Consider the following 16,662-nt stretch of genomic DNA (forward strand, 5'->3'; position numbering starts at 1 on the left):
AAAATTATCAGGAGTTACAAAACCCTGCAATTGACATCTTCACAACATTTTCACATGTAAATATGTAAATATTGTTATCAGAGGAACACACTTAAAGTTCCCTCATCTGATCCTAGATACTATGTTGGGATATAGAACAGAAATTCACCCATAAACTTGAGTAATTCCTTAATCCCGAGTCTGTATTGTGTCTTTTATAATAATTCTTTGGGCGAAATATGACACCGTCCACCTCATTATTTTGTATATTATTTGTTTTTTGTATATTTCATTACATCTGAAGACATAAAACTGTAAGCATTTTATTATAAAACACATGTATACTGGGCTGTTTTGTTTATTTGCATGCATAGCATCCAGTGCCGTTAAAGGCAAACAGTAGCCATTTTCAACCGTCAGCCTCGATGCGAAAAGACGGCTAGGCCTCCTGAGGGGGCCTCATAAATTGAGTTTGACACCCTTGTAATGAATTCACTGTACAAAAAGCGTTTCCCGCAAAAACGGCCTCAGATGTTTTGCTCAGTGAGCATTTAAACTGGCTGAAGACCAACGGTAGGGCACTGAGGTGGAGAGGAAATCAATGTGGTGTGTAAATGTATGTAAAATATCCAACATGTCGCTATCTTCTAATGACCACAAAAAGTCTCTCTGTTATCAGAGAGAAAAAAAAAAAGGTGGTCTTTTACTTTGGTATGCAGTGAAATGGTGACCCTGTAAGGCAACAGCAGATTTGCTTACATGAACCAGTTCCAGAATGAACTGAATTCAATTATTTTCTTCTGCTTTGCTTTGTATTTCAAGGCTTTGGCAAAACAGTTAACTCTCACTCAGTCAACGTCTACAGAACACAAAAGACACACAAACCTAGTTCCAGCTTTTGACAGAGAGCCACAAAAATTAGAGCTCTTTTACATCACTGTGAGGATGTTAACTTCTTTTTCTTCTAATTATGAAAATGAGGCTGGCTGCCAGAGTCAGTGGGAAATACGGAAGCCCAGCCTGACAGGACTCACCGAGTCATTAATTCAGTATTTTATCTCATTTTTGTATCATCAAGGCAAAAAAGCCTGGGTTAAAATATATTCTATGGGTTTCAAAATTGCCTGAAAATGCCTCTAACAATGATCATTTTGACAAATTAGCCATCACCTCATCATCCATGTCAAGTTTTTCGTCCCTTTTTAGCATGCGTTGAGCCTCGCAGACGGCTTGCTGGTCTCTGTAGGCAGGAACCATGTTAAAACGGAAGTTGAGCTCATCAATAGGCAAATTGTACTGCCTGGCATGATTCTGCAGAATCCCTAGAAGCCAGCGAGGAGAGGAGAACACATATCCAGCTTTAATTGTGTTGATTTGAAAGGATCAAAAGTATTTAAATGGGGGGAATGCAGTGTTGGGATCCCTTGACATTCCCTCAATACTTTGATTTGATTACTATGTCTTCTTTGCTCCTTATACTTACATAACAATGAAATTTAAGTGCTATCGTGTCACTCTGAAATGCAAAGATTAAAGTGCTTTTGTGCCGCAGGTATTTCTTACCAGTAAGAAACCCTTGGGGGAAGAAAAAGCCAGAGATCCAAAAAGATTTGGGCAGTCCACATGTGATCCAATTCTAAGAGGAAAGAACAACGGAGAGGGAAATATGTGTCTTTAAATAACCCAGCATTTTAAGGCATTCTGTATTTAACAAGCCATGGCCCATTCCAGGTTGTCCGTTACTTATGGGACCCAAAAGTGAATGTGTGACTCCACAGTCAGGTGGATTTTTTCCCCCGAGGTGGTGAGCATGTGCAGACTGGCTCACAGGCTACCCGTCTCTTTTTGAAATAATGCCACACTCCCTTTTTTGTTTGGGTCCTATCTGTGTGTGTGTCTATGTGAGAAAGTAAAATTGGAGTGAGTGTACGAGACACATGTTCAGACCAGTCTTACGGAAGAACAGTTTAAGTCAGAGGAGATGAACCAAGCGATGAGAGAGGATATTTAGGGGAGGGCGGGGGTTGGGGTGAAAGAGGTCTGAGCCTCAGGGAAGAGCCTGGAATGTTCATGTGTTTCATGTTCAGTGAGAAAAGATACAATCAAACACAGACACAAGAGCACACAGAAGCAGGAGCAGGAGGATTTCTCTGTCACATCTTGTGTGAGCATCAGTAACACAAACGGACACCCAGGCCAAAAAAAAGGAAATTAATCATATTACTATAGTGTTCGCTTCTGTCATGGCACTCCAATTAATCTGGTTTTTAGTGAGCTTTAAAATATGTCGAGCACATCTATTTTTACAACTCAGACTTGGCAGATGTTTAATTCACATGAGCAACACCTGCATGAGAGTTGGCTTATTTACTACCGCTGACCTGAATGAAGGAGGTTCTGAGGGTTAAGTCTTTCACCCAGGAAGCAAGGGTTTTGAGAGATGGGTAAGCAGAATTTGACCAGTGTGTGGGAACCTGGTTTTTCAAGAAACTTGTGTAGATGCGGTCCATTTCCTCAGACATTACCACCAGACCTGCGATGGCCTTCTGCAGCGTGGAAAGGGAAATCTGGGGAGGGCACGGTGGGGTAAGAGAGGCAAAAATAAAGAATTCAAAATGACTGAAAACACTAAAATCAATATTATTTTACACTAGCAATGAATCAACTCACAAAGGGTAATTTCAGATCTGTTCCTTGAACAAAGAAAAATTATTACTATTTACTCTATAGTGCACTCCCTTTTACGATGGTTTACTGTGACTTTCACCCCACTGGGAAGCTTGTCCAACCTGCAGCTGTTTGATTTAAGACGAATGCATAAATCCGGTTTCAGTATTGTATTCAACAATTTTGTGCAATTTATTGCAAAATATTGTAATCTTGCAGTATGTGTGCAGGTTTTATTATGTTCAGAATTATGTTTGCTGACTCCCATCCCTTCACCCAAATGGTGAAAAAAGTAATTACAGATTTCAACACTTGGAGCGGGACAAAACATGGGGCTTATATAAGATAGCTATTTCACAGAAACAAACAAGTTAAATTAGTAGTTATATAATCGATCTTTTTGTGTGTGTGTCTGTGTGTGTGTTTGTGTGTGTGTGTGTTTGTGTGTGAGAACAATGTGTTTCACCTTGAGCACTTTGAGAAGCTTATTAAATCGGTCAGCTTCCTGACCCAAAACAGTTGTCAGGGAGTTAAGGCGTCCATTTTTGTCTCGCACAAACAGAGATTCCACTGCCTGGTCCATGTCCAAAAGGTCTGATCACACACACAGGCACACAAGCACACACAGAAAAGATGGTAACATAATACATTAAAATGTAAAATGGTTTTAGAAACTGACTTTGAGTGTGTCTTCATACCTGGTATTTTGGATAGAATTGACTCTGCCAGCTCATTGACTATGTCATCATTGCTTTTAGCTCCTTGACTGGCTGATGAGCGAGGATTAACATCCAGTATGGTGTTGATAAGAGTCACAGTTTCTTGACGCTGATGGCACAAACGCAAGAGACATGCACATTCTGACTGCAACAAATTAAAGTGTTCAGCATGCATTCTTTTGGATGCTTGGAGAGATATCATGATACACTATTCGATGGCATCGATAAAAATAAATTAGTGGATGCACAATCTAAGGTGGTGTTTTTTTCATTTAAAATTTATTTTAATTTTGCCTGAAGTTATCATCAACGTCTAACTATCCCAGTTTTCAAATGAAAATGACAAGACAACAAAGTGATGATAATCAGGGACACAGAGAGAATAAAAAGTATAATACTCAAATGATGACTTGTGGAAAAAGTGAAAGCGTGACTGAAAGATACACAAAACTGCTGATTTTGTTCAACCTGAATTTGTATTGTATTTGTACTTTCTTCTGTATTTCTATAGTATGCTCGCTCAAGCCACAACCTTATTGTGGTGTGGGGGGTTCGTGTGTCCCTGTGATCCCCAGAAGCTATGTTGTCGGGGTTTTTGCCCCTGGTTGGGTCACCCAAAGTAAACTGGTCCTGAGTGAGGGACCAGGCAGCAAAGCATGGCTCAAGAAGGCCCCAATGAAGAAAAAACAAATGGACCTGTTTTTTCATTGCCAGGACTTTGGTCACCGGGGATGGGGCTTGATGGCGAGAGCCTGGTGGCCGGGCCTGCACCCATGAGGCTTGGTCAGGCTCAGCCCGTAATAGCAACGTGGGTCCCTCTTTCTTTGGGCTCAGCACCAACAGGAGGGACCATGGGAGTCGGGTGCAATGTGAGCCGGGTGGTGGCCCGAGCAGGGGACCCTAGCAGTCCGATTCGCATCTGCAGAGGCTTGCTGAGGGAAAATGGAGCGTTACCTCTCTGCCGGGAAAGGAACCTGAGCTAGTGCATGAGGCTGAGAGGTTTCGCCTAGATATAGTCAGACTCAACTTGACGCATGGCTCGGGCTCTTTAACCAGGCCTCTTGAGAGAGGTTGCACTCTTTTCCACCCTAGAGTTGCCTTCGGTGGGAGGTGCTGGGGATGTGTGGACATATTGATTCCCCTGCAACTCTACTCTCCGACTCTGCCCTGCATGTTGGGGTTCAACCCAGTGGATGACAAGGTAGCCTCTGTCTGCCTTCAGTTTGGGGGACGAGTTCCAACCCCGTTGTGTGTGCCTATGCACCCTACAGCAGTTCACACTATCCACCCTTTTTTGGGGTCCCTAGAGTGGCTGCTATAGAACACTCCTGTGGGGGACTCCCACGTCTTACTCAGGGACATCAATGGTCTCCTGGGCTGTGCCAGCGAGACCTGGAAATGTGTGATTCTCAGGGACGGCCCCCCTGATCTGAACCCAAGTGGTGATTTGTTACCGGACTTCTGTGCTCTTCATGGACTGTCCATAACAAACACCATGTTCAGACATAAATGTGTCCGAATGTGCACCTAGCACCAGCACAGCTTGGGCCGCAGGTCAATGACTGACTTTGCGGTTGTATCATCAGACTTGAAGCTGCATGTTGAGGACACTCGGGTGACAGGTAGGGAGGAGCTGTCCACTGATCACCATCTGAAGGTGAGCTGGCTCCGAAGCTGGGGGAGGATGCCGGTGAGACCTGGCAGACCCAAACGCAACGGGAGGGTCTGTTGGGAACATCTCCCAGAGTCCCCCTATCAGAAAGTTTTAACGCCCAGCTCATGCAGAGTTTTAACTACAGCCCGGGAGAGGCTGGGTACATTTGGTCCAATTGGACCATATTCTGTGCCTCTACTGTCGAGGCGGCAGACCGGTGCTCGTTGCCTGTCGAGGCAGTAACCCCGGAACCCGCTGGTGGACCCCAGCGGTTAGGGATGCCATCAAGCAGAAGAAGGAGTCCTACAGTGCTATTCTGGCCTGTCGGGCTCTGGTGGTAGCAAATCTCTCAATTTACCAGTCGATCTACGTTCCTACCCTCACCTATGGTCACGAGCTGTTGGCCGTGACTGAAAAAAGAAGGTTGCAGATCCAAGCGGCAGAAATGAGCTTTCTCTGCAGAATGTCCAGGCTCTCCCTTAGAGATAGGGTGAGAAGCTAAGCCATCTGGGAAGGGCTCAGAATTGTTGCTTCTCCACAGGGAGGAGTCAGGTGAGGTGACTTGGGCATCTGGTTTGGATGCCTCCTGCTCGCCTCCCTGGTGAGGTGGTTCGGGCATGATCAACCGGGATGAAAAAGAACCAAGACCCACTGAACCCGATTCCAGATAAGCAGTAGAAGATAGATTGATGGATGGATGGATAGATGGACAGTATTGCGACTTACCTGGAAAGCCAGGTTGGCGTTTTCATGCATGCCAAAGACCTCAGGATCGTCAATGATTGGGAGGCTTTCAATGTATATATGGAACTGTTCTAGCTGGTCTGAATCTGGGGCATAGTATGTGCCTTAAACACAGGAGAAAAACAAGTTAACCCCAAAAAAATAAAAGCAGTGCATTGAGACGTGTCAAATAAAGACAAATGACTGCAATATATCTTTAATGCCTTATTCCTGTTTAGGGATTTTAGAGCACCTGAGGGTGAGAAGGTGTAGCCAGGCTCCAGGGTTTCAGGGGAGAAGAAGCCTTTAAGGACAGTTCGAAGGCAGCGCTGGTCCCAGGCATCCGTTACTCTGCCTCCATATGTGATCTCACCTGATAACACACACACACACACACACACACATACAATGCTATCAGTCTGCAGTGCTATCTTACATGTTTGTTTTAATGTGCAGCTGTTCAATCCTGCTTTATGTTTGAGATTGGAGCAACAAATTATAAATAACTAGTTTCAGTCAACACTAGAAACTTTTTTTTACCAAATAAAATATAAATGGCATTTCACTATAGATGAATGAAGCAAACATCAAATATAGGTTTACATAATTTATATAGATTATATATAACATAGCATAGATTATATATATATATATATATATATATATATATACATGCCTGCAAGAGGATGCAAAGCATAGCACTCCATCTGCCACTTTGTAACCTTCTTTCTCAGTAGAAAATGTCCACAATGTACTTTTTTCCTAATTTTGAAGCCCTTTTTATCAAGACCAGGCCAAAGGGAAGGGAAGGCGGGTTTTGTATGGATATCAGAGGCAGTCAAATGGTTTCCCAGGATAAGAGGACATAAAAGATTAGGACTCATTCTGCATTGACACTGTCAGTAGTTGGATGCCCTCTGGTATTAAAGAGGCAACTCATTTGGCATTGTTTAGTCTTAGTTAACTAAATTTGATCAAAAACAAGAGACACATTATTTGTAAAATAGTGATTGTGTCATAAAAGTGAAGGAAAATGAGCAGGAGTAGCTTAAGAGGATACACCTCACAGATTCTTTAGCATAAAAAAGTTGAAAACACAGACTGGAATAAGAGGGGAAAAGAAAAAAAAAAAAAAACACATGTACATATCTCACTTCAATACCGTCAGCACATACTACGTTTATATTTTTTAATCTTCACAGCATGATTCCGGTCACACATTGGCATGAACTTTATCAGGAATCCAGTGTTTAATATGACTAGGTTCTCCACATTACATTACATTTTCAGAGCGTTTTTCTTTTACTTTTAACAATGACAAAATCTAATCTCCCCCAAAGTCAGTTATGTAAGACTGTGAGGAAAGAAGGAAAAGGGAAAAAAAAACCCAGACACATCTCTGTTTAAGCCTTTAGTAAGCTACAGGCGTGAAAAATCTTGGCAGCGGCCTTTTTGCGCCAGAAGAGAGGAACTGGTCCATCTAAAAGAGGAAAGGCAATATCATGCTTGGTTTGAGCCCAAATTCTCTCCCTCTAAGAGACTGCAGCCCTGGAAGAGGACGGCTGTTGAAATTAAGGATTAAACTAAGAACACATTTTTTTGCAGTAACAATGAGAGATATCAATTTGCAGCTTGAGTGTTACACACTATTGAAACAGAGTGCAGCACATAATCATATGGAGGTACAACTGAAAACTAGATTAAGAGAAAATATGGGATGTGATGAAGACAGTAAATTGAATGAATCTTTTCTTTCCCTTAAGGTACTTTAAAAGCTTTAAATTTATATTAAAATTAGATTATTAAATACAACTGAAATTTGATCAGCTTTATATAAATCCAGGATCTAAGGCAAAAATGCATTTGGGTGTTGAAGTCAGTATCTCATGATGCAACAGAAACACAGTCTTACAGAATGTCATCTTGTGCTAAACTTGACTTTTGATCTCTGAATATAACATACCATCACTTCATGCTTTTTGACATTTCTGTCTTTTTTTTTTCACATAAAATCGTATCAGTTCAGTGAATATTCCAGACAAATGTTCAAATGTTGACTGAATGGCTGAAAGGCTTTCCACAGATATTGCATTCATGAGCACACAAATGTGTTTTAATCCCTGGCCATCAAAATTAGACAAGTTCATTCTTGGGTGGAAATAAATGTTTGCAGCCTGGGTGTGGAAAATTCCAGGGCTTTACTGACATATTGTGGTCAGGAGGATGGGACAGATGGCTAGATAAGCCAGACAACACAATGCGTCTGGCCACAGCTCTTGCTGTTTACCGAAACCACTTAAATGGGTGTAATCTGAGGTTTGTGTCAGTGTCTTTTGATTAATTCTTTAAACCTAATTGACTGATAGATGGCAGCAAACAGCTGTGCGACCTTTGTTATTATTTTCCATGATTCAGCAGTTTGCTCTCTTAATGGTTTGATTTCATTATTTTTAATGTCTGATGGAAAAAACAAACAAACAAAAATAAAAAATGGTGATGCATTCGTAGCCAAATAGCTTACTTCTGTCAGTTTGGGACAGGCAAACAGCATTTCAGAAACAGGACAGAAAAATATGAAGTTATCATAAGTTTAAGTGACATTATTTCTCCCAAGCCACCAAATTAGGTTTTTGGACGACCAAGAAAAGATACTGTCATCTCGAAATTTCCTGTCTGCTGAAATGAGTACATTTCCTGTAATGCACATGCCAAATTATGCAAAAGTCATATTATGGTACAATGTAATATTTGTCAACAATATTACAGCAATATCAAATTATTTTGTGGGAAGCTGGCTGGTGGTGAGCCAAGCACAGTTTTTCTTTTTTCAAACACTGGCCATAATCAAAACATGCTAGATCTGTGGCCGACATGGACAGTTTGTTTCCTCTTTGCATGATTTGCTTACAGACATCACCTCTTCCCCTTTCAGAGAGTGGTCAGATGGTCAGATGCTTTGCATCACATTCAGCACCTCTGGGTTTTGGGTTAGGGTTCTGCTAAGGAGTATAAGCAGCACTAAGCCAATTCCCACACACAGACATTTCTGGATATAGACTACTGTGTTTTTTTTTGGAGCCTTACCGAAAAGGATCGTAAAATGTATTCAATGTAAAAAATAATTACATGGAAAGAATAAAAAAACTAAATACATACATCTTACAACACATCCCTGGACAGATCTACATGCTTGGATATGATTGATCGTTGCATACGCCTCCTTACCAGTGATGTAGATGAGAGCATCCCACGGGATGGAGCCATCTTTACAGTAGAGGTTGAGGTTGAGCAGTGCACACTCCCTGTCACTGTCATTGAACTCATAGCGGATGTTCCAGCCCAGTGGACCAAACTTTTTACGTTCCTATATGACAAAAAATAAAAACGCATTTCCTGTGAACATATCTATTTGAAAAAGCCAGATAACTGGCATATATTTACACCAACAAGGGAAATATATCCATAAGTATAAAGGGGTATTGTGCAGGTGATGGTTAACCTGGATGATTGCATGGAAAAAGCATATTCCAAAGACGATTTTCCTCCATGGGCGTCCCAGAATGTGGTCTTCAAAGAAATTGCTGGTGATCTCTGTGAAGGCCCGTCGCATGTTGGCTCGCAGACCCTTAGGAGGCTCATTTGTCACCTAAAAAAAAACAACAAAGATGTGCACCATGACTGAATAGCTGCTGTCTGAAAGACCACTGTGTACTCTGATTTTCCAAACTATCATATACTCTAACAGACTAAAACTTCAAGGTAGCTAATATAAATGTCATTGCTACAAATGTTTATATATTCAACCAGAATATATATATATGCTCCCTGATATTTTTAATATCAAGGGGCATCATGAAATTTTCATTGCTCCCTGAAATTGAAAAAAAAAGCTTTTGACCCAGTGCCAGAAATATATACTATGATCATCTGTTCATTAGAATTGTAGCAACATGTGGCAGCTGTTAAACAGTTGCTAATCTCATGCTTCACTGATAAAGAGCAGTAATGAACAAGCTTCGTTCAAATAACATGATGAAGTTTTCAAGAAGTATGAAGAATGCGGTTTACAGATTACTGAACAGTCAGTGAGACATTCAGTCTTTAAATTAACCTAAACAAAAATGGTAAATTAGCAACTGACAGCCTTATTAATATGACTATATAATAATATTTTGGGACAAATACTCTATTCAGCTAGTTCCGAACAAAAATCCACAGGTAGAATATCAGATAATTTTAAAATTCAAATCACATCCATTTGGTTGTAGGCCATTGTCAGACACCCTGATCCCTACAAACACAAATGAAATCTTATTTTCTAATTCACAGATTACAACAAATAGTGTCTAATTGTAAAGATGATGATGATGATATCACGTGCATAATAATAAAGACATTCATGCTTGACTAAAGGCCATCATACCGGTGAGAATTCGAATTGTTTTCCAAAGGTACACTTTATGTATTGATAGAAAATCAAATCCCTTCAGATAAAGGACATTAACCATGTTAAGTAAAAGTAGACTGGAAGAGAAAAGAGGTGTAGATTACCTTGACGGAGTTCTGGAGGACTGTGACAGGAAATACCTTTGTCGGCATGGAACTGAGAAACAAGCGGAAGTTTTCATGGATGGATGTGGCTGTCAAAAGAGTAGAATGTTACTCTTTACAAGATGAAACAAGAAAAAAATTAGGACAAAACATTTCAACAATATCCTTTTTTTTTATCTATGTTTTCTTTCAATTTAGTAAAATCTGAAAAAAAAGAAAATTACCAATAATTGCACTTTCAGTTTTCAATTTCACTCTACCAGTTATACACTGGATGTGTTTCTAAGTCAGAATGCAACTCAACCAGTGTCAATGGGTTTCTCATGTGCAGTCCCAATCTGCAGACACTGTAAGGCTTTAAATGTCATTCATACAGTCAAAGCAATGTCGTCAAAATCTAGCTGCTTTAAGCAATGAAGACAGATTTCCTTTATAGGTTACTTTTGTTCTAAAGTTCAATTCTCCCAGCCTAGGGGCATCAAGGAAAAAGGCCATTAACTTTTTTGTTACTAATTTTCTTAATTGGGGGTCAAGAAAACTAGATTGTATCCCATCTCACACTCCAATATTATGACCTCGTTGACGCTGGCCAAACTTGCAGGCCGTAAATGTCAGGTTTGGTGGTGTCCTAATGCCAGAATAATTGAGGAAGTTCAAATACTTCACTATTCTGGATACCGAACCTACCTATGACTTCTTCATCACCTCTACTGCCTGCACCAACACGTCCACTGAAGTCTACACCAATTACCATTCTCTCATCTCTGGGGATATTCGGCATTACATCATTCAAATCATTCCAGAATTTTTCCTTCTCCTCTAACTCACATCCCCACCAATTTCAAGCTTCAGACTCATCAGTCTATCTGACACTCTTTTCAGCTCGAGAATATTCTCAACAAACTCTGAAAACTCTGAAACTCTGAAACTGAAAACCTGCACCTAACCTTCAAGCCTTGCTACATTTCCCCCTCATTTCCTGGAAACACAAGATATTCACCTTCCTTCTCTGCATCATGTCAACCAACTCTAGCTTTTCCTGTCATCATCCTAATACTCAAAGTACTGACTCTCAGTCCCAAACTCTTGGCTTCGCAACGCACCTTCCGCCTCTCCTTCTTTAACCCATAATTGCACTGGTACCCTGATGGTTATCGGCACCAATAGCAGATGTTGTTAACCCTGGCCTCCACTGAATTGGCATGAGTCATTGGCTTGATTTGTACATTTGGTTTTGGCACAAGTTTTACGCAGGACGCCCTTCCTGAGGCAACCCTCTACATGTATCCGGGCTTGGGATTGGCTCAAAAAAACACGGCCTTATGCCTCTCTGAGGCTGCATCAACCCCAAACCCTAGTGGTTGTATATTGAAAACTCCCCAAACTCCATTTGAACTGAAGAAGCCCCTTGGATGAGAGGTAAAATGTCTTCAAGTGAAGAAATCGAGTCCAGTTGCCACAATAATATTTGAAACGGATTAACCATGACCTGGATGACTGAGAATATTATCACATATTTTTAACTGTCTAAAAGACTAGAACTGGAGAGTATATGGTTATCAGATATTTGTTATTGTTGTTATCTAGCATGATACTTTTTTTTTTTTTGTTGATAACCGTAACACAATGTTTTATATACAAAATAATTTAGTAAATTATTGCACCGTCTTGTGAAAATCAGTTTCAGATCATCTTATCACATTTACAGTTACTGTGAGTAGACACATGTACGAATACCATGATTTTTTCACCCCATTCACATCAAGGGTATCCTTTACCAACAAGGCTTAAAATACAAATAATATACGATAATAAATTTGATTTAAGATTTCAAAGATCAAGTGAATGTTACGTAAAATTGTCTGCATAAGAAAATGGTATGGAGGTCGGTATGTATTTGTCTAAGCTGTACCAGGCTCTGTGAAGGTCTTGATGAGCTCTTCCATGGCTAACATCCAGGACACAGCTAAATGGCAGTTCTGTAAGAACACCCAGTTGCCATTCTTCATCGCTGCCCTGATCATCTTTTCAGCTATTGGCCCTTGTCCTTGACCCAGTGAGATGGACTCAACTCTGAAAATAGAGAGAAATGTAAACAGCCCAGATTGTAAAAATCTGATCATCATTAGCAATAGCCTGGTGAACCGTACAATCAATCTTTTCCTCAAGCAATAATATGGCAAAAAAAAATTGACGATATTTCGATCTACTTTCATAACCTTTAGTTACTTGTCACATTGGATTGAAAGTGATCCAGCTTTTTCCATTTGTTTTACCTGTCAAGACAACCTCTTTCTTTTGCAAAGCGCTGGAAGGCTCCCATGGGATCAGATCCTGTGCTGAGGATGAAAACCAGTGGCGTGGAGGGGGACATGTCGTTGTAAAGATTAGCCAGGTCAACAGGAGGGTTTTCCACAAACTGCTTCCCCAGGCAGACAATTACAAACTCTGTTGCTGCGAATACGACCTAAGCAACAAAGAACAAAATGGAATTATAGAAACACATTAAAAATGATAGTGAGGATAAGCAGTAATAGGAAATGAGATATAGAAAATACAACAGGTCACAACCATTATGGAGAGTACTGTGTCCATGAAAATATAGATGGAAATAAAATAAAAAGTTTTTTTTATTATTATTAGTTTATAATACTGGAAGGACTGAGCAGTTATTTTCCTCAGTCATAGCGGTTGTTTCACAAATTTGCCTGGTGTCACAGAAGGATTTGGCAGGACCTCCAGATGAATATGGTGCCATTTGAAGGGGAAACATTCAAATAGCAGCCAAACCTCCTTTTCACAGACAATCCATCTAATCATTGATATCAGCCAGTTAGAGAACTTTAGAGAGCTGTGCTCTTTGATAATATCAACCTCACAGCATCAAAAATGACAAAACAACAACAAAAATTGTGAGAGATTTCCATATGTTATCATGGTCTACCTTTTCTTCCATGAGGCTCTTAATGAGGACCAGCTTCTGGAAAGGCCCCAGCCTCTCATCCCAGTGGCCTTTAATATCTGTTGTTTCTGTGGATTCTTCAAGAGGAGGCACATCTGAAACATAATCTTCCCAGCTGTCAGGATTAATGGATGCTTGGAAACGTCCTGAAAGAGAGGGGGGTCGTCATTTCTTGTTGAACAACTCTACATGAGCACTTTCAAAGTGTCCCTCACTCAGTGATGAATCTGAGGATTTTTTTAACTATTTGAGAGAAGAAAAGTACTGTTGTATTTCGGTGACTGTATTGAAAAAACAAAAAGAATAGGCAGCTGAGCACATAATGCAAGAGCAGATAAAGCAATTGCCGGTTTACCTAGCTTAACATAGATGTGTGTTCTGGTGATCTCCTCGGAGATGCCCTTGAAGCAGGGTATCATGTCCTCCAGCTCACAACATGTCTCCCAGTAAAAATCACTTAGCCACGGAATATCTGGCCGCTCTGCATATTCCTATGTGAGAGAGCGAGAGACGAGGGAGGTTATTACGGGAGTATGAGGGAAAATCTTACGTAGGGACCAGTGGCAAATAAGTAAAAGCAAATCAGCCTCTGGTAATTCCATTCCATAAAACATGAGAAATGATCCTGACAACAATTCAAATTTAGGAAGAGCAGTGAAGATGATGGATGTATTTAGGATGTAGAGCAGGGGTGGGCAAACTACGCCCCGCGGGCCACATCCGGCCCATTGGTCTTTTTAATCCGGCCCGCCAAAGATTGTTACAGAATTCATCCTTGATATGAATGATTGGATCAATGAATGTGGGAGCTCAAACAGGAGATTATTTCATTTTTGGAGCTACTTGAGAACACTTGAGAATTTTCCTGAGCTGAATGACACAGATTGGCTTTGTGATTTAACCTTTACTGTGGACATACTGATACATGAATGAGCTGCACGTGAAGCTACTAGGATAAAAAATCGCTTTGTGCATGAAATGCAAGCAAACGTCAGAGCCTTCCAAACCAAGCTGGTTTTATTTTCAAAGCAAATGTCAGAAGAGTCTGATATGTACTATTAACAAACGCGTTTTTTTTTTTTTTTTTTCATATGTATTGTATCTTGTGCTCATCTGGCCCGTCTATCAAATGTTAAAAGTCAATGCAGCCTCTGAGCCAAAAAGTTTGCCCACCCCTGATGTAGAGTAAGGACAGGATATTCGATTGCATGGAATGAAATAGAGGAAAACCGGGACAGGATTACTATTAGTTATTAGCTATTGACAAACAAAGCAGGTCACTGTCAGATGATCTTTCCTAATTCATGCTGAAGGAATCATTGTGAAGGAAGAGACAAAAAAGATTAAGAGTCGATTCTGGTCTGAGCAAGGCCCCTCTAGAATTTCAGGGTCTCTCCAAAGAACTCACGTAGCCGACTTGTAGGCTTTTGCATTGACTGCTCTCATTTGCATGCAGGCTGTGTGTGAAACAGATATACTCTTCTTTTCTGATCTCCCCTTCACAGAAATATTTACTTTGCTCACCTCTCCATAGAGAGACCCTGTCACATTGTATTCGGTCTTAATCTTACTGTGTTTCCCATCAGTTTCAGTGGCAATAAGCCAGCAAACAGGCACAGGCTGATTGCCTCTTTATGAAAAAAAAAAAAAAAAAAAAAAAGAAGAAGAAAAAAAAACACGAGAGGCATGGGAGGAGGAGGAATTGAAGGTACAGCCTGCAGGCTAACCTAAAATAATCTTAATGGGGGATAGTAAAAAAAAGCACCCTTTTTATCTGGAGCTGATCAACCCAAAAAAATAAAAATGAGGGAAAGGAAAAGATTCCTTTGAGTTTTGCTTTCTTTGTTGTAGAAATGAACATACCTGGATGTTACATACAAAAAAAAAAGGTAAAAAGTTGTTTGGCAAGCTGCTCCCTTCAGGGCTTGCCACAACCAACCAATGTTCTCCATATAACCTTATTCTGTAAACATTCGGTATTTTCTCACACCATGCCCTGCTTTACAACATCCATAAATCCTCTTTTTGGTTCTCCGCTAGACGTCTTGTCTTGCAGTTCCAAGCTTAGCATCCTTCTACCCATATATTCACAATTTGATTTGCAGCTCATAACATAATTAAAATGGGCCTTTATCTCTGTTTTTCCTGCAGCTAGTTAAGCTGCATGCCGTTCGATGTATCCTGGCTTCATTGGCAAAATCTCCTTAGTGACATCGGGCTTCTGGCACAAACACTCCAGTCATTCTTTTCTCAAAAACTCAGGCAAAGCAGTTGGCTGAATATTAAGCTCGCTTATTTCTTTTCTTTTTAACAACCAGGAACATCAATGATATATAGAGACCTCATACTTTTTAATATGTGTTTTAAGCACCAGTAAATCTATTCGGGTTCCCGCTGTACCTTTTCCAAAGATGCTGCAGCAGTTAGGAAGTGGTGCCACTCTTCCTCTGAGATCTCATCACGCTCCTTCATAATATCCACGCACAACATGAAACTGTAGATTAGCTTGTGCTGCTCAAAGAGACCACGGGACACATTGATGTATGAGTTGAGCAGGATCTGGTCCAGCAAGATCTGGAGACGCTCCTCTAACACGTTGCTCTTCTCGGACGTTTCAATAGTTGAGTTAAAGAGCTAAAGTTAGAGAAGGAAACGAACCTTAAGACCATGACAGAGTCTTAAAATTTGAGAGCGATGCTTATCTGTAGGCTGAATTTCAAAGTATAGTCGTTTTCCCACCTGTTTAAAGTACTTTAGGGAGAACTGGTACATTGGATCGATCTCAGAGAGACTGGCGATAACAAAGTAGAGGACGGAACCTCGGGTGGCAACGGGTCGGTACCGCTCCCTTGCAGAGTTAATCATTAGTTCAGTGGCCTCTGCTTCTTCCAGGCGCTGTTTTATGGCCTCTGACATCACCTGTGGAAAGGAGAACGGAGAAGTATTGAAAGGAAATAGAGGGAAAAGACTTTAACAAAAAGTTTGAAACAAGTGTTTCATATACTAAAATCTTAATGTACCTTTGACTCCTGAAGTGTCTCAACAAGCTCCTCATTGTCAAGGATATTTCCTTCAGAAGTAAAGAGGAGCTTGAGGATCCGGTCTTCAATAGCTTTCAGCTGATTGCGGTCGGCATTAATGCGCACGATCAACTCATTTCTCTGCTCCTCAAGATGTGGACTCTCCAAGCGCACCACTTCACTGAGGAGTGCAAAAACGTGACAAGTAAATAAAGATAAATAATGAGAGAGTATTAATTTCATTATGCGTGTAAAAATGCACATGATATAAAATTATTTTTTCAATTTTTTGAGCATAGAATAGACTCTATATGAAATATCTAAATTAGGCTTCGTTCTGCAATAATTACTTTCTGATTAAGATATATGAAATAGGTTTTATTATGC

At 40.5% G+C, this 16,662-nt stretch overlaps 1 protein-coding gene across 1 annotated transcript in view; it reads right to left on the reverse strand.

Moving 5' to 3' along the window:
• dnah6 (dynein, axonemal, heavy chain 6) overlaps window positions 1-16,662 on the reverse strand; it is a 53,760-nt gene that overhangs the window by 1,305 nt on the left and 35,793 nt on the right. The window contains exons 63-79 of the mRNA XM_086142206.1: window positions 16,276-16,456; window positions 15,995-16,174; window positions 15,656-15,889; window positions 13,611-13,746; window positions 13,238-13,401; window positions 12,570-12,760; window positions 12,206-12,366; window positions 10,294-10,382; window positions 9,242-9,388; window positions 8,968-9,106; window positions 5,996-6,115; window positions 5,746-5,867; window positions 3,345-3,474; window positions 3,113-3,240; window positions 2,361-2,546; window positions 1,543-1,615; window positions 1,150-1,301 (exon numbers count right to left, since the gene is read on the reverse strand). Coding sequence (XP_085998332.1) covers window positions 1,150-1,301; window positions 1,543-1,615; window positions 2,361-2,546; window positions 3,113-3,240; window positions 3,345-3,474; window positions 5,746-5,867; window positions 5,996-6,115; window positions 8,968-9,106; window positions 9,242-9,388; window positions 10,294-10,382; window positions 12,206-12,366; window positions 12,570-12,760; window positions 13,238-13,401; window positions 13,611-13,746; window positions 15,656-15,889; window positions 15,995-16,174; window positions 16,276-16,456 — 2,533 coding nt within the window. The remainder of the gene's footprint in view (window positions 1-1,149; window positions 1,302-1,542; window positions 1,616-2,360; window positions 2,547-3,112; window positions 3,241-3,344; window positions 3,475-5,745; window positions 5,868-5,995; window positions 6,116-8,967; window positions 9,107-9,241; window positions 9,389-10,293; window positions 10,383-12,205; window positions 12,367-12,569; window positions 12,761-13,237; window positions 13,402-13,610; window positions 13,747-15,655; window positions 15,890-15,994; window positions 16,175-16,275; window positions 16,457-16,662) is intronic.

This window comes from Fistularia commersonii, chromosome 35 (assembly GCF_037954325.1).
Source record: "Fistularia commersonii isolate RoL2024-O1a breed Wild chromosome 35, RoL_Fcom_v1.0, whole genome shotgun sequence".
Taxonomy (NCBI): domain Eukaryota; kingdom Metazoa; phylum Chordata; class Actinopteri; order Syngnathiformes; family Fistulariidae; genus Fistularia; species Fistularia commersonii.